Consider the following 25,802-nt stretch of genomic DNA (forward strand, 5'->3'; position numbering starts at 1 on the left):
TCGCTACTGGCCCCAGGGACCAGTCACGACCCCCCCTCTTCCCCAGAGGAGCGAAGAAAGTTTTGGATCAAAATAATTCGGAAATAATAATTAAAACCTTCCCTAAGCCCGGCTCCTGACTTCGGAGTCAGCTGCACCGAGAGGGAGCCTGGCAGAGGAGGGGACAGGGGACGTTGCTTGCAATCTGTGCATTTTAGAGGAGGCGACTGGGGAACCGAGCCAGCAATAAATAACAGTAATCAGCTGCTCTCGCAACCTTTGGGGGTGCTGCTGAAGCGAGCGTTTAAAAAGGCTCCGGGCAAGCAGCAGCAGAGACAGAAATAGATCCCAAGAAGCAACAGCCCCTCCAGGAGCAGCTCAGTGCCTGCGATGGGGCCGGTAGGCTAGGCTGGTCGCCTCTTCCACTCCCCATGGACTGCTCTGGCTATGGTTTGGTGGCTATAAAGAGGGGGTGGGGGAAGGGAGATTACACACACACACAACACCCCCCCCCCCGATCCGGCAGCGGCCGGAGGGTTAGATTTGGTGCATGTGGCGAGGGCGGCAGCAGCCTGGCTGCTGCTGAGTGGTGCATGTTGAAGTTCACTGTGTCCTGCCCTGGGGAAGGGGAGGGCAAGCGTTGCAGTTTGTAGGTGTTTTGCAGGGGCTTTGTTGCCTGGGGGGTCCTTTTCTTCTAATGCAAATATTTAAATAGACGTGGCTGAGGAAGGGGGGGGTGGAGGAGGAAAAAGATGGGAGGTATGGGGGGTGTGTGCTTGTTAGAGTAGCAGCGTTAACCAGCAAAGCCAAGGAGGCCATGATCCGGATAATCTCCCTGTCTGACTGTCACAAACATTACCCACACACACACCCGGGAGGGCGGGTAGAAGAGAGAAAAAGAAGGTGGGGGCCGGGACTTCACGAGCCGGGGCTGCAGGTCCTGTTGCCTTACAGTTTAGTCACAGGGTCTCTATGCAATTAAAAACCAAACATCAACGCTTTAGTCCGTCTCTCCTCTTCTGCTGAAAGGTGTCGCGATTCACTTCCTAAAATAGCTTCTCTCTCCCCCCTTCTTCTGCAGCCCCCCCCCCTTTTGCAGCAGCCTAGGAAGCAGAGAGTGGAATAACATGCGCTTCCAATTTTTATAATCACCTTCAAAGCAAAAAGCATTTTATTTCCGGTATGCACAGAAAAATCTGTCAGTCATTTTTGGGGGGTGTTGCGGTGGGGGGGGGTGTTGGTTGTGTATACACATTCATGTTCGCGTAGATTTGTATTGTGTAGGGAGACGGGAGCCTCATCGCCACACCATGGGAGGGGGAATTTTTTTTTTGGTTACCAAAAAAAAAGTTTTCTGTTGATGATTAAGTGAAGGGGAGGAGAAGAGGGGGGCTTGCAGCAAATGTTGCAGTTTGTTGCTGGTCGCTGTGCATTTGAGTGAGTCTGGGGGAGAAGAAGGAGGGCAGCTTTGAGCTAGCTTCTCTGTGTCTGCTTGGAGAGAGGAAGAGGCGAGGTTTAGTGGTGGTTGGGGATTTTTTTTCCCTGTGTGTGTGATCAGCAGTAGAGAATCAGGAAGTCACAGCCGCCAAATACAGACTCGCTCGCTCTCACACACACAGACATGTTTGATCAGCATGACATGATGACGGAGGGAAGAAGGGGAGAGACAGGCCTAGCTTTGCCATGAAACATGCTCTCAGTCTGTGCATCTGGCTTCTAAACCCCCTTGTGCGTGCCTAGATCTGTTGTTTGGTGCCACTTCATTAAGGTAAAGGTCTCTTAACCCAGCAGGGGAAAGCTCTGACTGCAGCCATTGCTCTGTAAAGTAAAAGAAGGAAATGGGGCTGGCTCCTGCAAAATGGATTTTTAGGTCTTGTCGATCGGGTCTAAAACTTTCCAGAAAGGGAGGAGGGAAAATATGGCTCTACTAAATGTGCTTGCTAGTGCCAGTGTCTTTTCTGTGTGTGTGGCTTGAAACACCAGGGTGTGTTGCTAGATAGAAACTTGAGGCCTATGCAAAACTCCCGGAAGATTCACTGTGGGGTTTTAAAGGCAAAAGCTTACGATTTAATGAAGAAAACCCAGGTGAGAAAACTTCTGTTCTCCAACTATCTCAAGCTCTAGGGTTGGGGACAGTTCAATTTGGATTCCTTTTCATATTTTTAATCAGAAGTTTGTATGTGTGTATAATGCTTGGTGCTTCTCCCCCCACGTTAGATTAACTCTTGAAAGCTTTTACTTTGCTAACAGGAGAGGAAATTTATAATATTGTTGTTTTTTGTTTTTCCAAACAGAATGATAGTGTAACAACAAATACTAAAGAACAGCAAAGAGATGTTGGTGAATTAGGTTTTTACTACAATAAACAACTAGGTTGAAAAAAATCAATGCCACTATATTATTAAATGCTTATTTTGATTAAATCTTAGTGGTTATATAGAGTGTATTTGAGCTGGTTTTCCTTTGTGCTTGCAGTTTTACCCTTCATTTTTATTTATCACAATTTGCAAACGTTTGAGAGGGTTCCATTCTCTTATAATTATTTTTTTGATTAAGATTTTAGATAACTGGTTAGTAATTTGCATAAAGAGTTAGATACAAAGGTTTGAAAATTATAGCAAACTAAATACGGAGGTTATTTTTTTCTTAAAAAGGCATATTCCAGGTATATCATGTACAGCATTGTTCTTCTCTTTGCATTAAAAAAAAAAAAAAAAATCCTTTACTTTAGTATCCTTTAGTTCCAGCCACTAACCCCGGAGGTCTGGAGTAGGACAATGAATATTAAGCCAGAATTCCATTCCTTTAGTAGTATATACCAATTACATGTTAGGAGGTGGGGCAGCTTTTGCTGTGTGAGTTAGTGTATTGTTATGCAAATCAAGGCACACTTTCTCTTTGGGAACCTAATTGCCCTATTATTCTCATTGACTTTTTTTTCTTTGAGTCCTTTTGTTAATCAAAGAAAAAAAATGATGTACCAAAAGGACAGGATTAGAGACTGGTTTTATGCCCATATGTAACACATCAGCAGTATGAGGCAAAAAGATCATACCAGTAATGAGCATTTTTAAATAAATTCAAAGTTAGTCATATCGTGTAACACATGTGGACTTGACAGAGGTGAAGGTAATGCTTTGTTAAATACAGTATCTCTCTTATGAGTTATGTCTCTGCTTCAGGACTGGCATTACTGTGGTGTTTCATAGAAAATATATGCACCACAAGAATGTGTTCAAAGCAGTCTTAGATCTTTTTCTTTTATTCATTTCTAAAGTGGTCTGTGAGCATTTCTCGTCAAGTCTGAAAAGTGCTTTGACCAATACCTAAGCTTGAGATTGACAAGAAAAAAGTGACCCAGCTAGCACTTTTGTATTGTGAATGTTGGAATTCTATTTAATATATTCTTGACAGAAGTGTAACTAAAATTAACATCTGCAAATATCTTATTTTCAGTTTTTGTTTGAAGTTAAGATCAGAAGGTGCACAGTAATAACTTTAAAAAAATATTTCTGGACTCTTTCTCACATTATGGTCCTGATTAATAAAATATTGATGTGATCCCTTTTTAAAGGGGAATTGTCACTAGGGAGCAAATGAGAACGCCTTCCACAAATTATTAAAACACTTCTTTGTGTATTTTTTGCTGCTATTGATGATGATTGCATGTAAAGAAAGCCTCCTAGACCTCCACCCACCTCAGCGCAATTTCTTCTTTCTGATTGATTCCCCCACTGAAGTAAGAAACACAGGATTGTGACATAAAGATCACTTGTCATGAAAATGGTGGCAGGCAGAAGTTTATGACTCATTAGCAAGATAAAATAGAGAATGGAACATTGAAGGAGCAAGTCCTCATTTTAACACACACGTTGGGTAGTTTACAAACATGAGATGACAATGAAATTGGGGATGTGAATGGAATTTTTTTTGTCTGACACATTTAAAGTCCCCTCTTCCCATTCAAAAGTCTCTCTCTTCCCCCTCCATCTTCTTTCTTTTTTTATCCTTGTAGGGTAGAAGGGGCTATTGCAAAACCAGATTTTCAAAGGGTGGGGTATCTAACTATAATGTTAGACATAGATTTGGGGGAGTACACATCACCTCATACAGCTTGTGTCTTCACTAGGAAAGAAGTTGTGTTCTTAACCTGATTTAGGTAGCTCAAGATGTGTGAGTTAGATATTCATGTGAAAACTACAAAACTTGTCTTCACTAGGATTTTACCTTGAGTTAGCTAACTTGGGGTAAGAACACACCTTTTTTTCCCCTTGTGAAGACAAGGTCAATCTGTGCCCCTAAATAATACAATGATTTGTTTTCCCTCTCCCACACCCTAATGGATGGGCTTGTGTTCTTCAGAATCTGACATGAAAAGGACATTCAATAACTGTGATTAATGCCTGTAGAAAAGGTCACAGTGTAGTAATTTAATCCCTAACCAGTCAGAAAAGCCTTGAGTCAGTCTTCAGTCCCCCTAAGCAGAGTAAAATCCACATGTGTAGCACTGAAGAGTGCTACTCACTTCACAGGCAGACTTGTTGGGGAGAGGACTTGATCTTAGTTATTACCAGGATAGGCAGTTCAGTGGACTTATTTCTAACTCCTCTAGTTCGTACTACTGCAAGTTGCCTTCCAAAAGTGATCTTTGTCATGAATTCCTTAAATATGTGAAGCCAGATCCTCAGCTGGTGTAAATGTGTCTAGTACCATTGATATAAATGGAAGTACACTTGTTTACATGAGTTGATGATCTGGTCCTTCACCTTTACTGGTTTCTAATGTTCTATGTACCCTTTTTTCACAGAATTGCTCATTTGTGATTAAACAACAGTATTAGTGTTCTAATAGATGTTGTCTAATGCTGTGGTATTTTGTAAGAATTTAACAGATGCATAATACATTGGAATTATTTGTAAATGTGGTTCATTCATTTTATTATATAATGATTTCCCTTCATTACTTTCTGATTTGAACTTTCAGAATTTTTTGGTTTAAGTTATACAATGTGACTTTTTTATTTACAAAAATTAAGCAAATGTTATGAAAAGTTAGTAATGTAATTCTTATTTTCCATATTGACACAGAAAGCACCCCTGTTTTCTGCTTTCAGTAACAAAGTATCCTGATTTTCTGTTGTATCCTTTAAAAACACCTGCTGGCCATGACTTCAGTCTGGAGATGGGTTGAGTGGTCATTATTTCCCAATAGATAACATCAGAATATTGTAATATCATAACATTGTGAGGCACTCTGGGCTGCAGTGCTGTCAGCATGTTGCTGACACTCAGCTGTGCATTGTCTTTCCATGAGATCCTCATGGTGCAGTTTCCTTGCTTTGCGTTATCTGGCTAAGACCCAATCTAGGTTGACTTGGTCTGGAAAATATCAAGGTTCTGTTTGCTGGTGAGGGGCAACAACTAGAGGAATTGAAAATATGTGTGATTGCTCCGTCTGTTGCTAGAGTATATCTGTCCCATGAAAAAGCGGTCTGCAGTCTCAGGGTCCTTTGGGGTGCCCAAATGTTCTACCCAGGTAATAGCGGTGGCTTGCTCTGCTTATTTTGTTTGGATCTAGCCAAGATGTTGCAACCTTTCCCTGATGTGGAACAGCAACAAGTATCCATGCATCTGTTAACTCTAGGTGGTAATACTACTTTGTTCAGTATCTGTGGTTAACCTTAAAGGCCACCTCAGAGCGTCACCTAGGGTAGAATGCAGAAGCATATCGCCTTCGGGCTTGTCTGCCCAGGACATTATAACTCCCTAGGTGGACACTTATTCTGGTCTGAGTGGCTTTTTCTGGTTTAGCTTAAACTGCTTAGAAAGCCACATGAGCTAAACTGGAAAAAGGCTTTCTTGTTCAAGAATAAGAGTGTCTACCTGGGAAGGTACACCAGTATAACAACTAGTGGTTTAAATTCATACCCTACCTTATCCCAGTATAATTTTCATGTGTAGACAAGCCCTTAGAGTGGATTGTAGATTACACCTTACAAGCCCTTAGGCCTTGGCTACACTCGCGGAGCTGTGAAGCGCGAGTGTAGTCGCGCCGCCAGCGCTGCGAGAGCTCTCTCGCAGTGCTGCAAGTACTCCACCTCTCCGAGGGGAATAGCTTGCAGTGCTGCGAGGGAGCGTGCAGCGCTGCAGGCGCTGATTACACTGGCGCTTTACAGCGCTGCACTCGCTGCGCTCGGGGGGGTGTTTTTTCACACCCCTGAGCGCAGCAAGTGCAGCGCTGTAAATTGCCAGTGTAGCCAAGTGTAAGCGTACTACACCTCCATTCTTTGAACTGTAGTAGCTTCCACTCTGCTTCTGGAGCAATTCAGTCTTGTTTCTGATAGATAAAGCCCTAAGTGGTTTAGATCTGGCTACTTCAAAGGCCATCATTCCAAATGAGATCAGCTGACAGACGTTGGGGATGTAGAAGTAGAGGCATTCCTGGCTAAGGATTTTTTTCTTTGGTCCACCAGATTTTGACCTTCAGAGCATAATGAAACACCTCTGTGTTGGTCAACCACTTGCTTAATATGAGTAACTCCAGGTTTATGCTTGGTTAGGGCACTAGGGGGTGAGAGCTATTTGTGACATTTGGTGTGGACTATTTAACTTAATGTGGTGCTGTATATATTCTGTAGTGTGCTCAGCTGCTATTGGTGTTTAAAAATCAAACCAGTGGGCACCCAAATGCCAGTAAAACTGCTGCATTGTTCTTTATGTATTGTTTAGTAGTACTTAGCAACCAAGAGCACTTGTAACAGGGATGACCGCATGCCCCCTCATGGCTAGAGGTGCCTCTGCTGTGCCCTGCCCTTGTTTTCCCCTTCTCCTGCAACAAACTCCACAATCTCTCTTTCAGTCACAGCCCTTCTTAAAGCCTGGATGTTTTATTAAATTAACAAAGTTCACACACACACACAATCTTCCACCCAGGCTTAAGCTGGGCACAGCCCCTTCTTCCTGAGGAACTGTCTTTTCCTCAGGGACCACTGCAGGAAGACCCTCTTTCCCTGCAGCTTCACTCTGCAGTTCCCTCACTGCAGGAATGGCCAGCCACCCCTGTGGCTTCCTGCTGCCTTTTGCATTGGGATCACCTGACTCAACCTAGGTGTCCTGTAATCAGGCCAGGGGTAGTCAATAGGCAGAGTACAGGCCAAATCCAGACCGCCAAACAATTTTGAACAGATCCTGAAATCTTTTTATTTACTTATTATCATTATTATTATTTTCTCTGTACCTTGACTATACCTTGACCAAGAAATCTGGACCTTGACAAAAAATAGACTACCCCTGCCCTAGGCTTTCCAGCCACCCTGTTACAAGCACCTCAGTGAAATCTTCTGGGGACACACAAAGCAGTAGGGTCAAACATTTTGTGGTCAAGGTATTTATCTGGCTCTGATAACTCATTCAAATTCTACAGAATATGAACATTCTGCACCCCACTCAACAATGACTGGTCCAGAAAAGGCTGTAGGATCTGGCCACAAAACTGGGAGATCCCCAGGAGGCCTTTTGCCTTAGTTCTGGATCCCATGGGCTTTCCCTCATCTCCCGTCCCCATGTAGCTTAACTGGAGCCACACTGACATGAACTCCTTCCTGGATCTGGCCTATGGTGTGGGAGATCCAGATAATGTAAGATCAGGAGGGAGGATAGCATGCATCCCCAGGGTGAGCCCAGTCACCACCTGCTCCCCCAGTATAGACTGCATACACAGAAAAGGATCCCCTGGGCCCATATAGGTGTGGGAAAGAAAGCCAGATTGCTTTCTCTCTCGGTCCACACACAGAGAGATACCACATGCCTTTCTATCCTCTTCCATACACAAGGGGGACTCTCTCTCCCACACACATATGGACCCAGCAGAGCCCTTCCTGTGTCTGCAGTCCATGCAGTTTAGTGCTCTTCCTGGTAGGAATTTGAGGACCCTGATATAAAGGTACCAAGGTATGGTGGCTGCGTGGTTAAGGTGCTTGACTTCAATCCTGAAGATTGTGGGTTTGTGGTCTGGTCTATACTACCCGCCTGAATCGGCAGGTAGAAATCGACCTCTCGGGGATCGATTTATCGCGTCCCGTCGGGACGCGACAATCGATCCCCGAATCGGCGCTCTAACTCCACCAGGGGAGGTGGTAGTAAGCGCCGCCGACAAAAAGCCGCAGAAGTCGATTTTGCCGCCGTCCTCACAACGGGGTAAGTCAGCTGTGATACGTCGAATTCAGCTACGCTATTCACGTAGCTGAATTTGCGTATCTTAAATCGACTCCCCCCTGTAGTGTAGATGTAGCCTGTGTCTCACTCAGTCTCACACTGAAAGGCCACTTCTAGTTCACATAGCTGCAAAATAGGTACCTGATCCATTAGGGTAGTCAAAGGCAGTTGGATGTGATGCTGGCCACATCACTTGCTGGTGTACTGTTGGCTATGAAACTGAAGTGCCGTAACCATCTCCACCTGATGAGCCATTGGCTCGGGAACTTTCCCTTTGATGTAAAGGGATTCTAGAATGTAATTCAGGATTCAGTTAAAAAACAGATGCAAACTTTCTTTGAAGCCACTGTAATATTTTGGCTTCAATGAAGTCTTGTGAGGACTGCAAGATTGGGCATTTAGTCCTGACTATATGGGTCAGGAGAAATGTGTTGTTTTTTTAATATAATCCTTAAACCACTATTGGAAATTCTCTTCTCATATCTGTAACAAAGTAAATTCCCAGTCCAAACTAATCGACCAAGACTGACTATGATAGTGTTCTTTTGTTTACTTATCTAAATACACAGGGCAAAATGCTAGCCAGAGATATGCTGGTGTAATCTGGACAGAATTTGACCCACACTCTGCCAACATTGTAGTTGATATCTCTTGGTGAAATTTTGTATTTGAATTGAGGCTGAGATTTTTCAGAGGAGTTTAAAGTAGTTATGTACTCAACTTCCCTTGAAATTCAAAAGTTGGCCACCTAAGTCTCTTTGATGATCCCAGTAAACATATACCCCACATATTCTTCAAACCTATTAAGCCATAATCCTTTTAACAGTTCTGCCTTATCAACGGATCCTCATTTGGTAGAATAGTGTATAAACTCTTCTGGTTTATAGAGTGGCACCCTGCTTTTTCATTTTTCAGACCACTTCTGTCAGAGAAAGTAGTTTGGACCCTCACCTCTATTCAATCCTGTGGACCCCCAGGCAGAACTTGCTGGTGGCTCATAGCCATAGTCATTGAATTTTTTTATATTCCTCCAAGAAGTTAGCTTTTATAATTTACTGCTTGGTATAGAAGAATTGTGTTCTTTGTAAAATAAAATCTCTGAATATAAATCGGTTTAAGAAGATTCCACAATGTTATCCTACAAGATTGGGTGAGTTTATTCCTCTTAACAGAAATAAAACTAAAGGGCTTGATCTGGAGTAAGGCATGCAGGATTCACCCCAGTAGTGATTGTTTTTACAGCTTAGGCAGTTGGTACCTCATTAGAAATGAATGTTGAATCTTCCAAGTTCGCATACATGAACTTTCTAATGTACATATAAATTATCTTGCAGTTTACATGAAGCTGTAACTGAGGCCAGTTAATTTTTATGAAAACTCAAAATTAAGTTTGAAATAAATGTGCATATAAAGGGAGTGTTCGATATCTCTTCTAATGGACAGGTTTAGGTACAAGTAATGCATGAGATATTGGATTTCAGGATGCTGTGCAATGAAAATAGTTATTGTACTTTCACATTGATTGCATAGTTTCTGTTAAATGCAGCCTTAATGGTGGTGGTGCTGCTAGGTTTTACCTTGTTAAAATGTGTTTGACTTCCATGATATAGAGAGACAACTATAAAAGGGTCCTTGTAATGCTGCTGTACATTTCAGCCTGGTGAATATCCCTTAAAAACTCTTTTTGCTGTGTGGAAATGTCTTTGATTCCAAGAACAGTCTTATTGCAGGCCTCTAAGAAGCTGTATACAGTTGTGATCATTTAAAAACATGATTCCTTTTGTGGGGATGCCATGGGATTGCAGGGGGACTAATTAAGCCCTGTGGTGTTCTGTTGTTATCTTTTGTTTTGAAGAGTAAAGCTTCAGAGGTATCACTATGTCTCACTCTGCAAGGAGTGGGCTCCCAAGATAGTTTATTTTAAGTGAGTTCAACAGCACTTGTTCCAATTTGTTGCTTTGAATCAAAGTAGAGAAATAAATAATAAAACATAATAGTAGAGAGTTTATAAATAAAAGCTTGTGAAAACTTTTTTAACTCCTGACAACACCTAGGTAATGGGGAGAAATCTCAATGTAGTAGACCTTTTTCTTATTTGAAATATTTGGTTTTGTGAACACACAGCTTGTTGAAAGGAGCAAGATTGTAAATACCGTAAACTTCGAATTCCATGTGCACAGAACAGAAGCAGTAGGAAACAGCCAGCAGTGTAACTTTCCCCATCCTGCTTTGCCTACGGGCCTCCTGTCTAACCTAGTGGAATGACTGTAGGGTAGTTTTCTTTCTTATGTCCATTCAGTCCTTGGCAACCAACTAGCAGAACCAGTAGACAAATTACGATGATGGTTTACACCTGTCCTCTAATAACTGGGTAGAGATGACTTATTTCATATACGTCACTGAACAGCCACTAGAGGATAATGTGGTTGTGTTACGGCTTAATTTGCGTGTCTTTGGCTCTAGAGCTGGGAGATGAACGTTTCTGTGTCTCATTATCAGTCCCCTGACACGTCCACTCTTCCTGCAGAACTCTGTTAACTCTACTATATTTTGATGCCATACGGTAAAACTAGAATTATTATTTTTAAAGCACCTGATTTAGAAATAAGTAATTGTTTTTTGTTGTAGTCTTAGATAAGTTAATTATTATTATTATTTCTTGGCAAACCATGACAGGGAATGACGTAATCATTTCCTTTCATTGACTTAGAGGACATCCATGTTCTCTTGCATTACAAGAGTCTTTCATTGACACTGGTGAACTAAAAGTTCTAAATGTTAGTCACTGACAAAACTCTTAAGTGTGAGAGAGATGAAGAATGATCCCAGCTTGTAACCTGCTTCCATTTGTTTTGTTAAGTACACAGAAATAAATAAAATAGTTGGCTCTCCAGCGAGTTTGAGGGCCTCTAATTCATTCTCTGGGCTCTTGTCATTTTATAAGTCACATGAGCTGCATTCTCATGGTTTCTGACATCAGCAGAACCCCTCAAGTGAATTACAACTCTCTGTTCGCTCCAGAGCAGTTTGTCCTTTGTGTATTTCACTTGATATCACTATTGCACACCGAGGTAATAAAAGTTCTAAATTAATGTCTTGTGTTTTTTTTTTTAATTCTGTCTAATGTAAAGATTTTATATTAATAAAATGCTTACTTTTTTGTGCATTATTATTTTTATAAGTAAGAACTTCACTCCAGTCACCTCTGAGGCACATAGGGAGAGATTTTCAAAACTCACAGATGTGAGTTAGATGCCTAAGGGCTTGTACACAGTAGCGCTTACTTCAGTAGAACTACGTTGCTCAGAGGTGCAAATACACCCCCCCCCCCCTTCACCCCTCTTCCCCGCTGCCAGTGATGTAAGTTACACCGACCTAAGCATCAGTGTGGCTGGTGCTATTTTGGTGGGAAAAGTTCTCCCACCAACATAGCTACCGCTGCTTGGGGAGGTGGAGTTACTATGCCGATGGGAGAGATGTAGTAATTCTAGTATAGACTAGCCCTAAGTGTCCTTCGTGCCTTTAACAATCTTCCCTCTAACTCCATGTGATATAATTTGGTGTTAATGAGTTAAGTTACTTACAGTCATATTCTCCAGGTGTTGTTTTCTGTAGCCTATCAAATATGCTGTTCTGTGCAGGGTGGAATGATTTAAGTCATTTTGATTTAAGTCACTGATTTTAAAATCAGCAAGCAGGAAACATTGATTGGTCCTGCTTTGAACAGGGGGTTGGACTAGATAACCTCCTGAGGTCCCTTCCAACCCTGATATTCTATGATTTAATTTATCGGTTTTAATCGTGTTTTGCATTTGCACTTTTCAGTTATTTTCCTAAAGAAAGGTTGATTCTTATTGTTTGATAACCGTTCAAACATGTTGATTTACAACTAAGTATGACCTTTACACTGAATTTAGTGCTTCTTTCTGCTAATCAGGAGGATAAATCTATATCTATACACATTTAGTTGAGCAATTATGTTGCTTAACATTATTTTTACAATTTTTATATTTGTTAGAAAATAGTGAATGATGCAGTATCTAGTAAATCACTGTAAATAAAAAGTTAATCATTTTGTGTCAAGCTTTAAATTTGAATTTCCATCCAAATAATTTAAAATGCAAATTTTTTTCATTACATAAACTACCTTAAATGTGCTGGATGCATAAGAAGAAAAGTTTATGAAAATATGTTTTGCATTTAAAATTAACTGATTTATTAAACAAAACTTATCTGTAGTTTGTGAATTAAACTGATTGTTTCTGGTCACTCTGTCCTTGAAAATTTTAGAACTAGTAGATCTCATCCTTTCACACTCAGTTTTATTTATAGACCGGAAGGAGAAAACAAGTTCTCTTAACTGGTTTCAACTCCCAGCTGGTTTCTTAACTTTGAAGGAACTAGTCATTGAACTGAACTAGTTGAATAAACTGAAGAAAATATTCTGTTTGCACCTGCAGAAGAGGCTACTGCTGTCAGAAGCTGGTTTAGCACTTCAACAAACTCTGGCTTTGGGTGCTTAGCCAGTGACTTTGACCAGTTCAGTAGTTTTACTTTTTTAAAATGTTGGCAGCAAACATGAACTGCTTAATATATTTGTATTTAAATTATTGTAATTGTCAATTTAAATTACATTCTAAATCGGTTCATTTTAATAAACATGTATTTAATTTAAATAAATAAAATCCAATTTTTAATTTAAAAAATTGCTTATTTTTATCCATCTTGCTTCTGTGGATGATTTATAAATATATCCAGAACTTGCCTGAACGGTCTCGTTTCTCTAGTCTTCCAATGACCTTTTTGAAGGATGGGCAAATTGATGCATCACACTAAGGATCATTGAAGCATTTTCTGCTGATGACAAGTCACCTGTGTGTGTGATGCTAGTCAAAAAAATTGTTTTATCAAGCATAGTTTCTTACTGACTATATTCCACTAACCCTCATGTTATGTAAGAAATGCTGTTTTGTTTCTTTTTGAAATTAGAGCTGCTCTGTTGATCGGAAAAGAGACGGAAAATAGATGTCCACGCCAACAGATCCTGGCGCAATGCCTCATCCCGGCCCTTCCCCAGGGCCAGGCCCATCACCTGGACCAATTCTAGGACCTAGCCCAGGACCAGGACCCTCTCCGGGTTCAGTACACAGCATGATGGGACCGAGTCCTGGACCCCCTAGTGTTCCACATTCACTGCCCAGTATGGGGCCCACTGATTATCCACAGGAAGGCATGCACCAAATGCACAAGGTAATTGTATCTGCAAGTGAGCACTATGTTTCTCAGAGTTATATCTACTGGTAAAAGCATACTTTTATATTGTCCTCCCCTGCAGCCCTGTGTTCTATTTTGTGGCTCACCAGTGAAACTACCAACTAAATTCCATATTTATTACTGGAGATGATGCACAATTCAGATTGTGCAGACTGTTTTTTTTTTTCCCCAGACATCAGTTCAAGACTGCAGTTGCTGGCAGTTAAACAAGTCGTCACCTGACACCTGCACACATTTTGACATGGTAGAGTCCTCACTAGAGAATAAATATGGAGCATCACAAGGCCAGCCTGGCAATCTTTCTAATTATACCACACATTACATCTTAGGGCAGGCTCTTTTTTTAAAAGTCCATTTGGAAATGTTCTGCTTCCATAGTGCATTTTAATGGATTTTTCTCCCTTTTTGTTTTATTATTGCAGAAGGAAACTTCATGAAAATGGAATTCATGCCTCTTAAAGGCTTATGCTTAAAGAACTTCCACACTGATGAAAATTTTTATTTCCAAGTTAACTTACATAAGCTCCAGCTCATTAAAACACTTGAATGTATGTGTAACTTAAAGCAGGTGACTAGTCTGACCTCAGTGGGGCTTATGAGCTTATAGTTATGTGTGTTACAGTTATACATGTGCTTAAATACCTTGCTCAATCATTGCTGTCTGAAAATATTTGTGTCTGGGATTTCTTCCTGAAACTTTCTCCCATGTGTTCTAACCTCTAATTATGCAGCAAAATTATTATGGCATTAAGGTTGCAATAAAGCTTCACCTGTCAGGCTTAGTTTCCCATATAGACACCCTATGTCTTGCTCCTGTAAAATGTTTTAAGTATGACTTACTTTGGTGACTGTTTCTAAGGGAATTAGAATTGTGCTCCGAATTAGGGGTAGATAGAACAGTTTTCAAATTACAACTTAAAAAGTTACCCCTTTAAAGTAAACTTTAAATTTTTTTTTTTAAATTCTCCTTCAGCTGTCCCAATTTCCATGTTTGGCTGCTTATGATCGTGTATGTGATAGTTTTGAAGGAAAAACACTTTTAAGCGAAATTATCAGCTTTCATGCTGACTGGATTGTCGGTGAGGATGCCATTTAAAGTTATCAACAAGGACATGACATTGGCTAAAATCTTTGGCATGAAAAACTGTCATTAAAACATTCATAAAACAAACACCACCTGGGGGGGAGAGAAGCCTGGGGCCAGGGCCCTGTGGAGTTTAAGAGCATGGCAGGTCACTGGTTGCTGGAGTGTCCTTGATTGTAAAAACTTCTGAAATCTTCATGTTTGAAGAGGCAAGCTGATGTATGGCTTAGTCAGTTCAGTGCTTAAATTTTATGCACATAAAACTTGAAGCATTAAATTAGCTGAGCTCTAATCTGTTTCTCTCCACAAACACTGCTTACAATCTTTTGTCTGTAGTGTCAGTGACTGTAGTGTCAATATAGTGCCCCTTGCTGTCAGTGCGCTGCTGAACTCCAAAGGGCTCCTGGGCTGCTTGCCTAGCGCCCCCCCCCCCCCCCCCCCATTCTCTGACTGCTGCTTGTCTCCTGAGAGGTCCTGAGGCACGCAAAAGAGGGAAAGCATCAGCAGTTCAGCAGAGGAGCAGCTACAGATTCCATTTACATAGTATTTTTTGGTTCACAATGTGTCTCTAGCTTCTAAATTCGCCCCCACCCCTTCCCGGTCGCCTAGTAGTGCCTTTTTAAAATGCTGAAAGAGCATTTACCACACAAACTCCATGCTCTCCTCTTCTATAGAGCTCAGGAACTTTACAGGAGAGGAAGGAGTCTCTGCTGTTTTTTCTCTTGTGGACCACAGTAGCAGATCTGCTGTCCCGGGCATCTTTAGGTTTGTCTTTGCTAGAAAATTTTATTGTGTTTGATCATGATTGTGGAGAATCTAGATAGCTGACACAATGGTGACTGATTGGCATAGACCAAGGGTAAAACTTTCAGAAGCATCTAAGTCTCATTTTTCAAAAGTGACTTAGGCACTTGGGAGCTGTAGCAGATGTCTAAGCAGCAAAGATTGTCCTATCTGAGCTAGCTTAAATCCTGCTAGCTTTGGTAACAATAGCAGTACAGATAATACTGCACGGGCTTCAGCATGGGTAGTGTAAGCCTGGCATGTCTCCTGGCTACATAGTTGGTTCACTAACCTGTTCTGAAGCTTGCACTGTGTTCACTGTTATTGTTACTCATGCTGGCTAGATTTGAGCTAGCTTGGGTAGGCTGCTAGCCCGTATACAGTTCTCGATTTGTTTACATATCCTGAGTCTCATTGCAAGACAATGGGATTTGGGCTCCTTAGGCACTTAGGACCTGGGGTAAAACTTCCAAAAGAATATCATATCCAGCATTGTGCCAGCTAATTCAGCATCACGTCACCTATTTGTGATACCAGTCAGTAGTGGTTGGTATTGTGTAAGCTAACATGACTCTTCAGTTATGATCAAATGCAACAATACGTTACTTGTGAGAAAAAGTGCCATAGAAGTGTGCTACTGGAGAACGTGTGCCTGGCCCATCCATATGTGGAGTTTTTTAAAAAAATACTTATACACATGAAATATAAAAATGCACTTGCCATTTGGACACGTCATTAACTTGCAGTGAATAATAGAACCCTTATACAAAATTAAAAAGAACGTATTAAAGCACATGTTAATATTTATCAGTTGGTGTTAAAAAAGCATAACTCCTACAGTTCGTATATTTAACAACAATGCTGATGTGAAAAATAACAGTTATGCATTCCAACAACTGGAAATCCTGCCTACAAGAAAACGTATTATTCTTTCTATAAATCAATAATATACATATAATACTTATAGTTAAAACTAATACAATAAACTAACTTTTCTGGAACAGTGGGGAAAAAACAACTTATTACTGTCAACCTTGAAGAATCAGACCTCTGGAAGAGTGAAATGGATTCTCCTTTGGCTCATGTACGATCAACAAAATTGTTGGCAAAGACCCAGTTGCCAGGGCTACGTGCACATCTCCCTTGTCCTCCAGTTATGCCCTCAATTATTCCAGTGCAATTACATTGATGGCACGTATATAACTGAACAACATTTGGCCTGCAGAAATTTTATTCACTAGTGACTGTGTATAAATAGAAATAACCCAGCTTGACTCTCAGATCCCAGGCTGAGGCTGCAGGTCTGTCAGAATTTTTTTTTCTTCATTTGTAAACTAAGGAGATTTGATCTTTAAGTAATTGTGATGCAATGCAACTTGTGAATTAATGAGGTTACTTAAACATACAATAAAGGCAGTGTAGTTAAAAGATATATTCCATAAGCTTAGCCACTGCCTAAAATATGAATTCTGTAAATGAGAATGTCATGTGGCCCTGCATGTAATTGAGGCCTCCCCCAATTTTCCAAAAACACAATTTATGACATACAGCCTGTCCCCACAAATGCTTATTTATATAGAACAATGGAAAATAACTGTGTTTAAAAAGGATCATTTAATAAAAACTTTAAACTCTAATGCTCATTATTTCCTATGATAATTAATACTTAAGTGAAATATTATCTCCGTCCCCCAAAACGCAGAGTAGCACCATTACATTGTTATAGGATATACTGTTCTCCCCAACAAATTCTTTATGGAAAAAAGAGTCTTTATATAATTTAATGGGTATGGGACCAGTAGGAGTGAGGTAGGGTTAGAGATCCTTTCTGTAAGATTTTTTTTAACTATTATATGGAGTTGGTTATATTCCTGCTATGTAACTATACAATGATTCTATAGAAAAGATATGTAACTTGACTTAATTTTTGTAGACCCCTATTGGGTTCTGCTCCTGTTACATTTTCTAGAACTTTTTCTTAGGGGTTGTTCTGTAAATAGAGGCTGTCAGGTTGAAAACTATACTTAAAAGCACAAATTTCTCATTTAAGTTAGGAACACCATGCTGTTCATGCTGTTTTAATCTTAACTTCTCATAGCTTGGACAATTAAAAAAATAGATCAATCAGATTCACCTGTGTTGGTAATCAGTTTCTAGTACATTTCACTTTCATAATGCTTGGGTTGCTTACACTTGTCATTTGTCAAACCCTCACTGTCAAACCCTCTGTCATTTATAGACGGTCCTCTCCCCCCCCCGTGTTTAAAAGTTGTGGAAATATTTGTATTGGCCATAGGTTTTGCAAAAGCTTTTCTTTTGCCCCCCCCCCCCCCAAATTTCTTTGGGTCACTTTGCCCCTGAAAGCATCCTTTTAACTGTGAAGTTGCTTTGCAGTTCCACAAGTGAATCCCTCACTCCGTAATTGACGTAGGGGCGTTCTGGTTATACATTTGTTTCTCCCCTGGTACCAATCCTCTCTTTCTGTGTTTTAGTATTTTTTTTTTTTTTAATTAGGGAGTGGGGAGGGAACCTGTTCAAAGGGCTCTTGGTTCTGCTGTCTCTTCTTAACTGACCTACCAACTGTCACGGAACCTTCCTTGCTGCAGCCTGTTAGTATAATACAGTGAAATCACTCTACTCACGCCAGAGCATATGCTATAATGGACCCAAGTGTTGCAGATGAGACCAATTTCCAGTATAAATCACCCTGTGTCCACCTGAAAAGCTGGGACTAGAGCTTTGATTCTTTAGCTTAAAAACTCTGTGGCTCAAATTCAACCATAGTGTGACTCTGACTCTAATGTAGTTGCACCAGAAATGAATTTGGCCCCAACTCTACACGTGTCAGTGTAGCAACTGTATGCAACATGTGGACTACCTGCAACTAGAACTGTGTCCTCTTCAATGTTGGTGAATTCTCCAAAACCAGAAGAGGGTGCCCCATAGCATGGGAAGGGGCTGCATGCTTCAGAATGGAGAGGGGTTTGTGTTTTTTAACTTCTTCTGCTAGAAACAGCCAAAACTCATTTTTAGACTTAGAGATTAGTTGAATTTGTTCCCAAGCTTTTTAATGAAAAATAGCTTTAACTACTAATTTTTTTTGCAAGAGATATTTGCCTCATTCTAAATGAAGAGATTTGATTCAAAATGAAAAAATATTTTTTTTTTCCTTCTCCCCTTCCCTTTTGTCATTTTTTCTAAAATCCCATTTTCAGGTGAGGGTTAATTTTGTGAAAATTTAAGTGAAATGAAAGTGGCTTCATTTCCTTTGCATTTTTTGTGTGGAAAATATTACTATTTTGGCCAGCTCTATTAAACACATTGTGTATAAAGCAGATTTTCTATAAAGAAATGCTTACACTGTCTTTTTCTTTCCTTTTCTCTCTTTATAACTTACTGCACTTTTTCCCTACATTCTTTTTCAGTAGTCTGTTTTCCCTAAGGCTAATTTTCCTCAAATTAAAAAAAAAAAAAAATTACCCACAAATCCATATGCATTTTGAGAGTTTAAAATTGCCGATGGCAAGTGCTGTGTCCAGGGTGGCTCCTACAAGAATTGCAGGAGTTCAGCCCCATGAGGAAAGAGAGCCTCTCTCTTCTTCTGGGGGGCGGGAGGTGGGGAACAGAGCAAGGTGACAACCTTTTCTTTGCTCACCCCAAGCCCTGCACATGCAGTTAAAGATTGGAATATATATTCTCGACTGGTGACCTGTCGGATTTCCTGCTTTCAAGTGTCTAATTTGTTCCGAAGCCCCTTATCTCTGATTTGGCCTTTCTTTCATGACATGGAGCATAAAAAAAAGAGGGATGTTTCCCTTCTATCCCCCATTCCAGTCTCTCCCCCAGCATTATCTCTCTGACCCTTAGTTGACTTCCCTGCCTTGGCCAGTTTGGGATGGGGCCAGAACCCTGGCCATGCTCACCCTCCAAATATAGGTGAGAAGTGTTGTGAAGAGTGAGTGACTGATTCTTGAGGGTGCCAGCGTTTGAATGGGTCAAGAAGAGGTTGCCTTCTGCATTGGAATCTTCATGTTCAAAGAGAAACGGCATTTGGGATATTCCATTACAGCAGTGACTAAAAGGAAGAGGGTGGGTTAAAATAACTAGTCTTATTCCATCCTGAGCTGCAGAGTTTACTCTCATAAGTGGCCTTTGTTTCACAGCTTTATAAACGAGGGCCACCCAGATCAACTCTGATTGGATGTACCAAGTACTATTTGCCTTCACTTTGTAGTACTTGGAACTGCCCAGATGTCTCAATGAATACTTGAAAGGGGGAAGAGAAAGAGGAAGGGAGGGGTCTTTCAAAGACCAACATCCCGGATTTGTGGTCTCAAGAAGTCTAACTCTAGAATAGACGGGAGCGAAGGGGAAGAGTCCCACTGTACCCTTTTGCAGTAAGAAGATGTAGAGGTTTTTTCTCATTTTAGTCTATTTTTATATATTTGTGTAAGCTTTTAACTTCTCTTACTAGTTTGAAAGTTCATAAAGCAATATCTTTGTATAAATCTCTTTTTAATTTTGCAGTCCATTGATGGCTTGCATGAAAAAGGAATGGTTGAAGACATGCATTGTAGCTCCATGAAGAGTGCAAATATGAGACCGCCTCACCCTGGAATGGGCCCACCACAGAGTCCAATGGATCAGCATAGCCAAGGTTGATATATGTTATTCATGTGATGTGTTTTTCAGCTCTGTAGAGGACATTCAGAGCCACAACTCCTTTGTCATAGGTTTCCCATTTTTCTTTTTGCCAGTTTTCACATGATGAATTGTGACCTTTTGAAAACTACTTAAAATTCTTGCTCCTTTGAATGTTCACCTAAGATACCTACTGTGGTCTAGTGGTTAGGATACAGCCCTGGAATTTGGCAGACTTGGGTTAAATTCCCTGCTCTGCCACAGCTTCCTGTGTGATCTTAAGCCTGTCCCTAAGGCTCTGTGCCTCAGCTCCCCCTCTGTAAAGTAGGATAGTATTACTTTCCTACCTCATGGAGATTGGTAGATTCTAAGATGCTTGGGTAACGGGTGCTGTATAATATCTGAGAGAGGGATGGAACAACGTTTAATATCTATCAGATGAAGCCAAATTCTGGCAAGAGCTGGTTATAGGCAGTTGCCAGAAAACCTGTGCCCAACAAAGGGCATGCAGGATGGAAGTTAGCTTCACCCAAGTCCTGCAGAAGCAGTGTATCATGAGTTGTGCTGGGAAAAGAGCCAAGGGTCAGAAAACATTGTTGGTGTGTTTTGTACATCCACCTCTCCCTTCTAACCTGACAGTGGTCCTACCTAAATACCCCATAAATTGTACTTGATTAGAAAGTGGGTGCATATCCTATTGATATTATTTTTTTTGCAGTGCTCATGAAATTGCTTGGGGGGGCATTTTGCCCTTTTGTTAGCGTTTGGCCTGGTATCACCAACATTTGATTTTAGAGGCTTTTGTGGTGGCTTCCCTCAGCCCTGCCAGCTCCTCCATCAACTTGTAGCAGAGAAAGGACACTCTGCTTACATGTTAAAGGGGGACGTATTATATAAGCAGCTGTATGCAGTGATTTAGTTGACAACACCTGTTAGGACCTTAGCTGCTTAATAATGTGTCATACAACTACTTGTATTACAATAGCACCTCAAGATCAGGATTGGGGCCCCATTGTGCTAGTCAGTGTACAAACATAAGAGATGGTCCCTGTGCTGAAGTGCTTATAGACCAAATGGACAAGACAAACAAACGATTGGAGAAGTGATTTGGCTGAGGATCTGCTATGTGACTTTGTGGGAGTTGAGAATAGAACTCTAGTCTGTTGCATGCTAGTCCAATGCCTTGTCCACTGGACAACACTTGTCTTCCAGTTTTACCCTTGAGTGAGTAACTACCATAAAACAAAATAGAATGGGCCTTCTACGGGCCAGATTCTGCCTCAGATGCACAGTTTCCACTGATCTCAGTGGAACCCAAGAATGCATATCTGAGAGAAAAATTTTCCCCAAGGGTGCATGCTGTCACATTGTTGGCTTGTAAAGAAGCTTGCCCCTTAAAATGAATAGAAAAGTTGCTTCTAAAATCAAAGCTGCTAGATCTAAACATAACATGGTTAAACTACAAATATTTTGCATCTAAATAGCTGAAAGTCATTTTCCTCTTTCATCCACTTGTTAGAGCCTGAGTTCAGGACCATGCTTGCTCTACAACAGATGACCGCATTACTAGCAGCTAAGTCAGACTGAATCTTCTGCTCTTTTTGGTGTATGTCACAGGGGAAACAGAATGCTGGACTTCTAGTCTAGGCAGTTTAAGAGGTTCACTCCATCTTTATTTCAGAAATCCTCTTTAAATCTGTTACTATGAACTTCTTTAATGTTCTTTGCTTGCATGTCCTCTCTTCACCTCCACAAAAAGAAGATTGTGGTGGTAGAATGTGCCTCATATACATGTGGGGAAAGGATTCCAGATGGGTGACACAGTAAGATTTTTGGAAGCTGACAAGTAGCGGGGGAAGGATCTCTTTTTTTCATTGACCATTTGGGTGCAAGCTTTGAACTTAAGTAGGCAGTAAGAATATATGTATTAGCTAATAGCATTTTATCCAGAAGTTGTGTTGTAAGTAGCTGGTTAAGTTAGAATTAGTTTGGTATCCTCCCAAATAGAGATCTAATCCTGAAAACCATGTAGACATTTGTTTAAGCACAAGTAGCATTGAAGTCAACAGGAACTGTTAAAACATGTGTAAGTGTTTGTTGTGGAATCCCCTTCATTGGAGGTTTTTAAGAACAGGTTGGACCTGTCAAGGATGATCTAGTTTTACTTAGTCCTGCCTCAGCCCAGGGGGCTGGACTTGATGACTTCTTGAGGTCCCTTCCAGTCTTACATTTCTATACACTTCTACCCAGATATAACGCGGTCCTCGGGAGCAAAAAATTCCTACCACGTTATAGGAGAAACCCCGTTATATCACGGTAGTGGTGGCAGGGATCCAGCGGTGATTTGTAGGGCCCGGGGCTCCCCGCAGCAGCTGGAGCCCCGGGCCCTTTAAAGCGCCGCCCGAGCCCTGCTGCCAGAGCCCCGAGGTTACCACGCTATATGCGAACCCGTGTTATATCGGGTCGCGTTATATCGGGGTAGAGGTGTACTTGGTCCTAATACTGGAGTGGTTAAAGTGATCTGAAGATTGTCCACATTCATTGTACTTTCCTCTGAGGACATTTTAAGGGTTCTGAAGCAAGTGTGTCCACTTTTTCATAATTTTCTAGCTTTGGTCCCTGAAATACTGCAGGCCACCTACTCCATACATCATGTGACCTGATGTATTGTTTTACTCAAAATGCCCATTGAAGTTAGTGGGCATTTGAGGTGTGCATGAAACTGCTTGACCAGATAACTTGCACCCAAAAGCATTAAAAATTGGCAGAGAAGCTATCCGAACCATTAATGTTGATTTCTAACAAATCTTGGAAGGCTAGGGAGGTTCAAGGACTGGAAAAAAGCTAATGTCGTGCTGATATTTAGAAGAGGGCAAACAAAATGAACCCAGGTAACTGTAGGCAGGTTAGCCCGACACTGATCCCAGGCAAAACCAGGGAAAGGCTGATATGTGGTATAGTCAGTAAAGAAGTAAAGGTTTGTAGCATAATTAATGCCAGTCAACATGGTTTTATGGAAAATAGGTGCTGTCGAGCAAACGTGATGTTTTGATGAGATCAAAAGTTTGGCTTAGTTCCACATGACATTGATTTAAAAAAAAATCTACACAAAATAAAAATAAAAACTGACTAATTGCTAGCTCATAAAAATTAATTGTAAATGCATCCCCATGCTCTGGGTGTCCCTAGCCTCTGATTCTGAGAAGCTGGGAATGGATGACTAGATGGATCACACAATGATTACCTGTTCTGTTCATTCCCTCTGAAGCACCTGGCATTGGCTGCTGTCGGAAGACAGGATACTCTGCTAGATTGAGCATTGATCGGACCCAGTATGACTATTCTTATGGGTAGTTGTCCTCTAATGGGTTGTTTCTAGTGGGGGCTCCCAGTGATCTGTTCTCAGCCCAGTGCTATTCACTATCTTCATCAATGATCTGGAAGAAAATATTATTGCTAGTAAAATTTGAAAATAGTGGAATGATAAATAATGATGGGAAAAGGTTACTGATACAGGCCGATCTGAATTGCTTGGTAAGGTGAGCTTATTTGAACAACATGTGACCTTGCACTTGGCTGTCTAAATCAAGGAACAAAGCAGGTCAATGTAGGGGGATACAAGATGGGGGGGAGGGGGAGTTGGAGGGTGGGGGAGCTGTATCCTGGAATAAAGTGATTGGTTATGGTGAGCACCCAGTTGAAATTGAGCTCTGCTGTAGCTAAGTAAAGGGCAAAAACAATCCTTGGATATATAAGCAGGGAATATAAAGGAGGAGGTATACCTTTGTATGCAACATTGGTGTGACCAATACTGTTCAGTTCTGAAGTCAGCACTTCAAAAAGGATGTTGAGAAATTGGAAAGGATTTAGAAAAGAACTGCAAGAATGACCTGAAGGCTGAAAAAACAGGCCTTTATACTTGGGGAAAAAAAATTAAACTACATTATCTATGAGAAGGCTAAGAGGTGACTTGATCATAGTCTACAAGTACTTACCTGGGGAAGAGATTTCTTCTAGTCGATGGCTCTTTAATTTACCAGAAAAAGGCATAATGAGATTCAGTAGTTGACAGCTAAAAGTAAACAAATTCATACTGTAAATAGGATTGACAGGATTCATTTTTTTTAAATAATTGACATATCAATGTTTATTGGTAAGCTTTTCAATTTTTTATCTTTTTTTACAATTTTGGGAAGTTATTGGGGGCTTAGTTATGTAATGGCACATGACATTCAAAAAGTAAAAGCTTTATCACCATTAAGATATAATGTGTCAATATCACAAGTCAAAATATACGAAGTAAATATCCTTAAATCAAAACTAAGTTCTTAAGCAGCATTTCTTTGCTTAACTGTAATTTTCTATCATCAGTGGAAATGTCAGTGTGTGTGTATGCTATGAATAAGGCATATTTTTTTTTAACAGTGAGGGTAATTAGCCATTGGAAGACCTTGTGCAGGGATGTGATGGATTCGCCATTAATTAGTCTTTAAATTAAGACTTGGATGTCACTCAAAAATATTCAGTAGCCCAAACAGAAGTCATGGGGTTGCAGAAATTATAAGATGAGGTTTTTGGTCTGTGCTATGCATGTGGTCCAACTAAAATGATCATAGCAGTCCCTTCTGGCCTTAAAATCTATAACCACAAACTGGGAGTGTAAGAGAGTAAGTGTTCAGACATAGGCATATACCATATGTTTTAGTTTTTGAAAGTGGAAAATAAATAGATTTTATCCAGTGTTTCCCTTCCCTGACAATTACTGTATTTGTTGAGTGTCAACAGTGACAAACACATAAGATGTGGTCCTTACCCCAAGGAGTTTACAATCAAATCTCACACAGACCATTTATTTCAAACTAGACTAGTTTAAATGTCCAAATTTCAAGTAATACAGGGGATTTTTTTTTAAAGTGTATTTTGTTAGTTGAAATGCCTTTCAGAAAATATGACAATGGGGGATGGAGAGAAGGTCTGAATTTCAAAAATGGATATATAATTCTGCACTGAATTATAGTATGCAATTGGTAGAACTGTGTAAATAAATTAGGTATATACAGATGCAGGAGGACAGTTAGAAACGTAACAGGTTGCTTTCATGTGCGGTTGTGGCAATTATATGCCTAATGCAAGCATGTAATTGCATGCACGGTCTTGAAATGAAGTCCGGAGTATTTATTGGCCAGCAAGATTATTTTCAAGGCAGCTTGGTACAGTATCATGGGAGGAACATTTCTTGCAATAGGAAACAAGGAAAACTGCCTTTTTTGCGTATTTTTGATGAGCAAATCAAAATCATTCTGAAAAGCTAAATCTGCAACTACTTTGCCATCCTGCTGATAAATGTCTATCCACTGTCTCAAAGTCATTTGCTCTTCTGGGGGTTTTAAAACTAAAGATAATTACAAAAATAAGTTATGCAGCTTCATTATTTAGATTCTGTTTTTCCTTAGATTTAGTGGAATGCTAGTCATGCAGAAAGAATCTCTAACTAGCTGAGACAGACTGTCACATTTTTAATGCAGTCATACTGCGACAGGATGATTTTACAAAAATCTGACATTAATTTGGTGGGAAAAAAAGACTCTTGAATTGGTATCTCTTTCCCCCACAGTTCCCCCTTCCTCTCCTGCTATCAAAAGTTAAGTTTGTTTCCTTAGTATTTCAAATGACTGATTTGCTCTTGAAGGTTTGAACTTATTGTGATTACATGATGCTTCTGTTTAATCTCAGTAGCTTTGTTTTTGTTCTATTTAACTTATTAATATAACAGGGAAAATGCATTTCTCTTGCTTCATATTAAATGAAATTATATAAACAGCTACATT

The 25,802-nt window shown here is 40.4% G+C and overlaps 1 protein-coding gene across 7 annotated transcripts in view; it reads left to right on the forward strand.

Moving 5' to 3' along the window:
- SMARCA2 (SWI/SNF related, matrix associated, actin dependent regulator of chromatin, subfamily a, member 2) overlaps positions 1–25,802 on the forward strand; it is a 182,680-nt gene that overhangs the window by 310 nt on the left and 156,568 nt on the right. For 3 of the 7 annotated variants that reach the window (XM_024200168.1, XM_024200174.1, XM_024200175.1), the window contains exons 2-3: positions 13,182–13,442; positions 19,861–19,990. In XM_024200168.1, the coding sequence (XP_024055936.1) occupies positions 13,218–13,442; positions 19,861–19,990 (355 nt within the window). In that variant the 5' untranslated portion in view covers positions 13,182–13,217. Of the gene's footprint in view, positions 1–1,509; positions 1,748–1,779; positions 2,065–10,655; positions 10,756–13,181; positions 13,443–19,860; positions 19,991–25,802 lie in introns of those variants that run through there. The other 4 variants (XM_024200170.2, XM_024200169.1, XM_024200171.2 and 1 more) reach the window with 4 other exon arrangements.

The sequence above is a fragment of the Terrapene carolina genome, unplaced genomic scaffold, assembly GCF_002925995.2.
Source record: "Terrapene carolina triunguis isolate 2854851 unplaced genomic scaffold, T_m_triunguis-2.0 Scaffold113, whole genome shotgun sequence".
NCBI lineage: Eukaryota > Metazoa > Chordata > Testudines > Emydidae > Terrapene > Terrapene triunguis.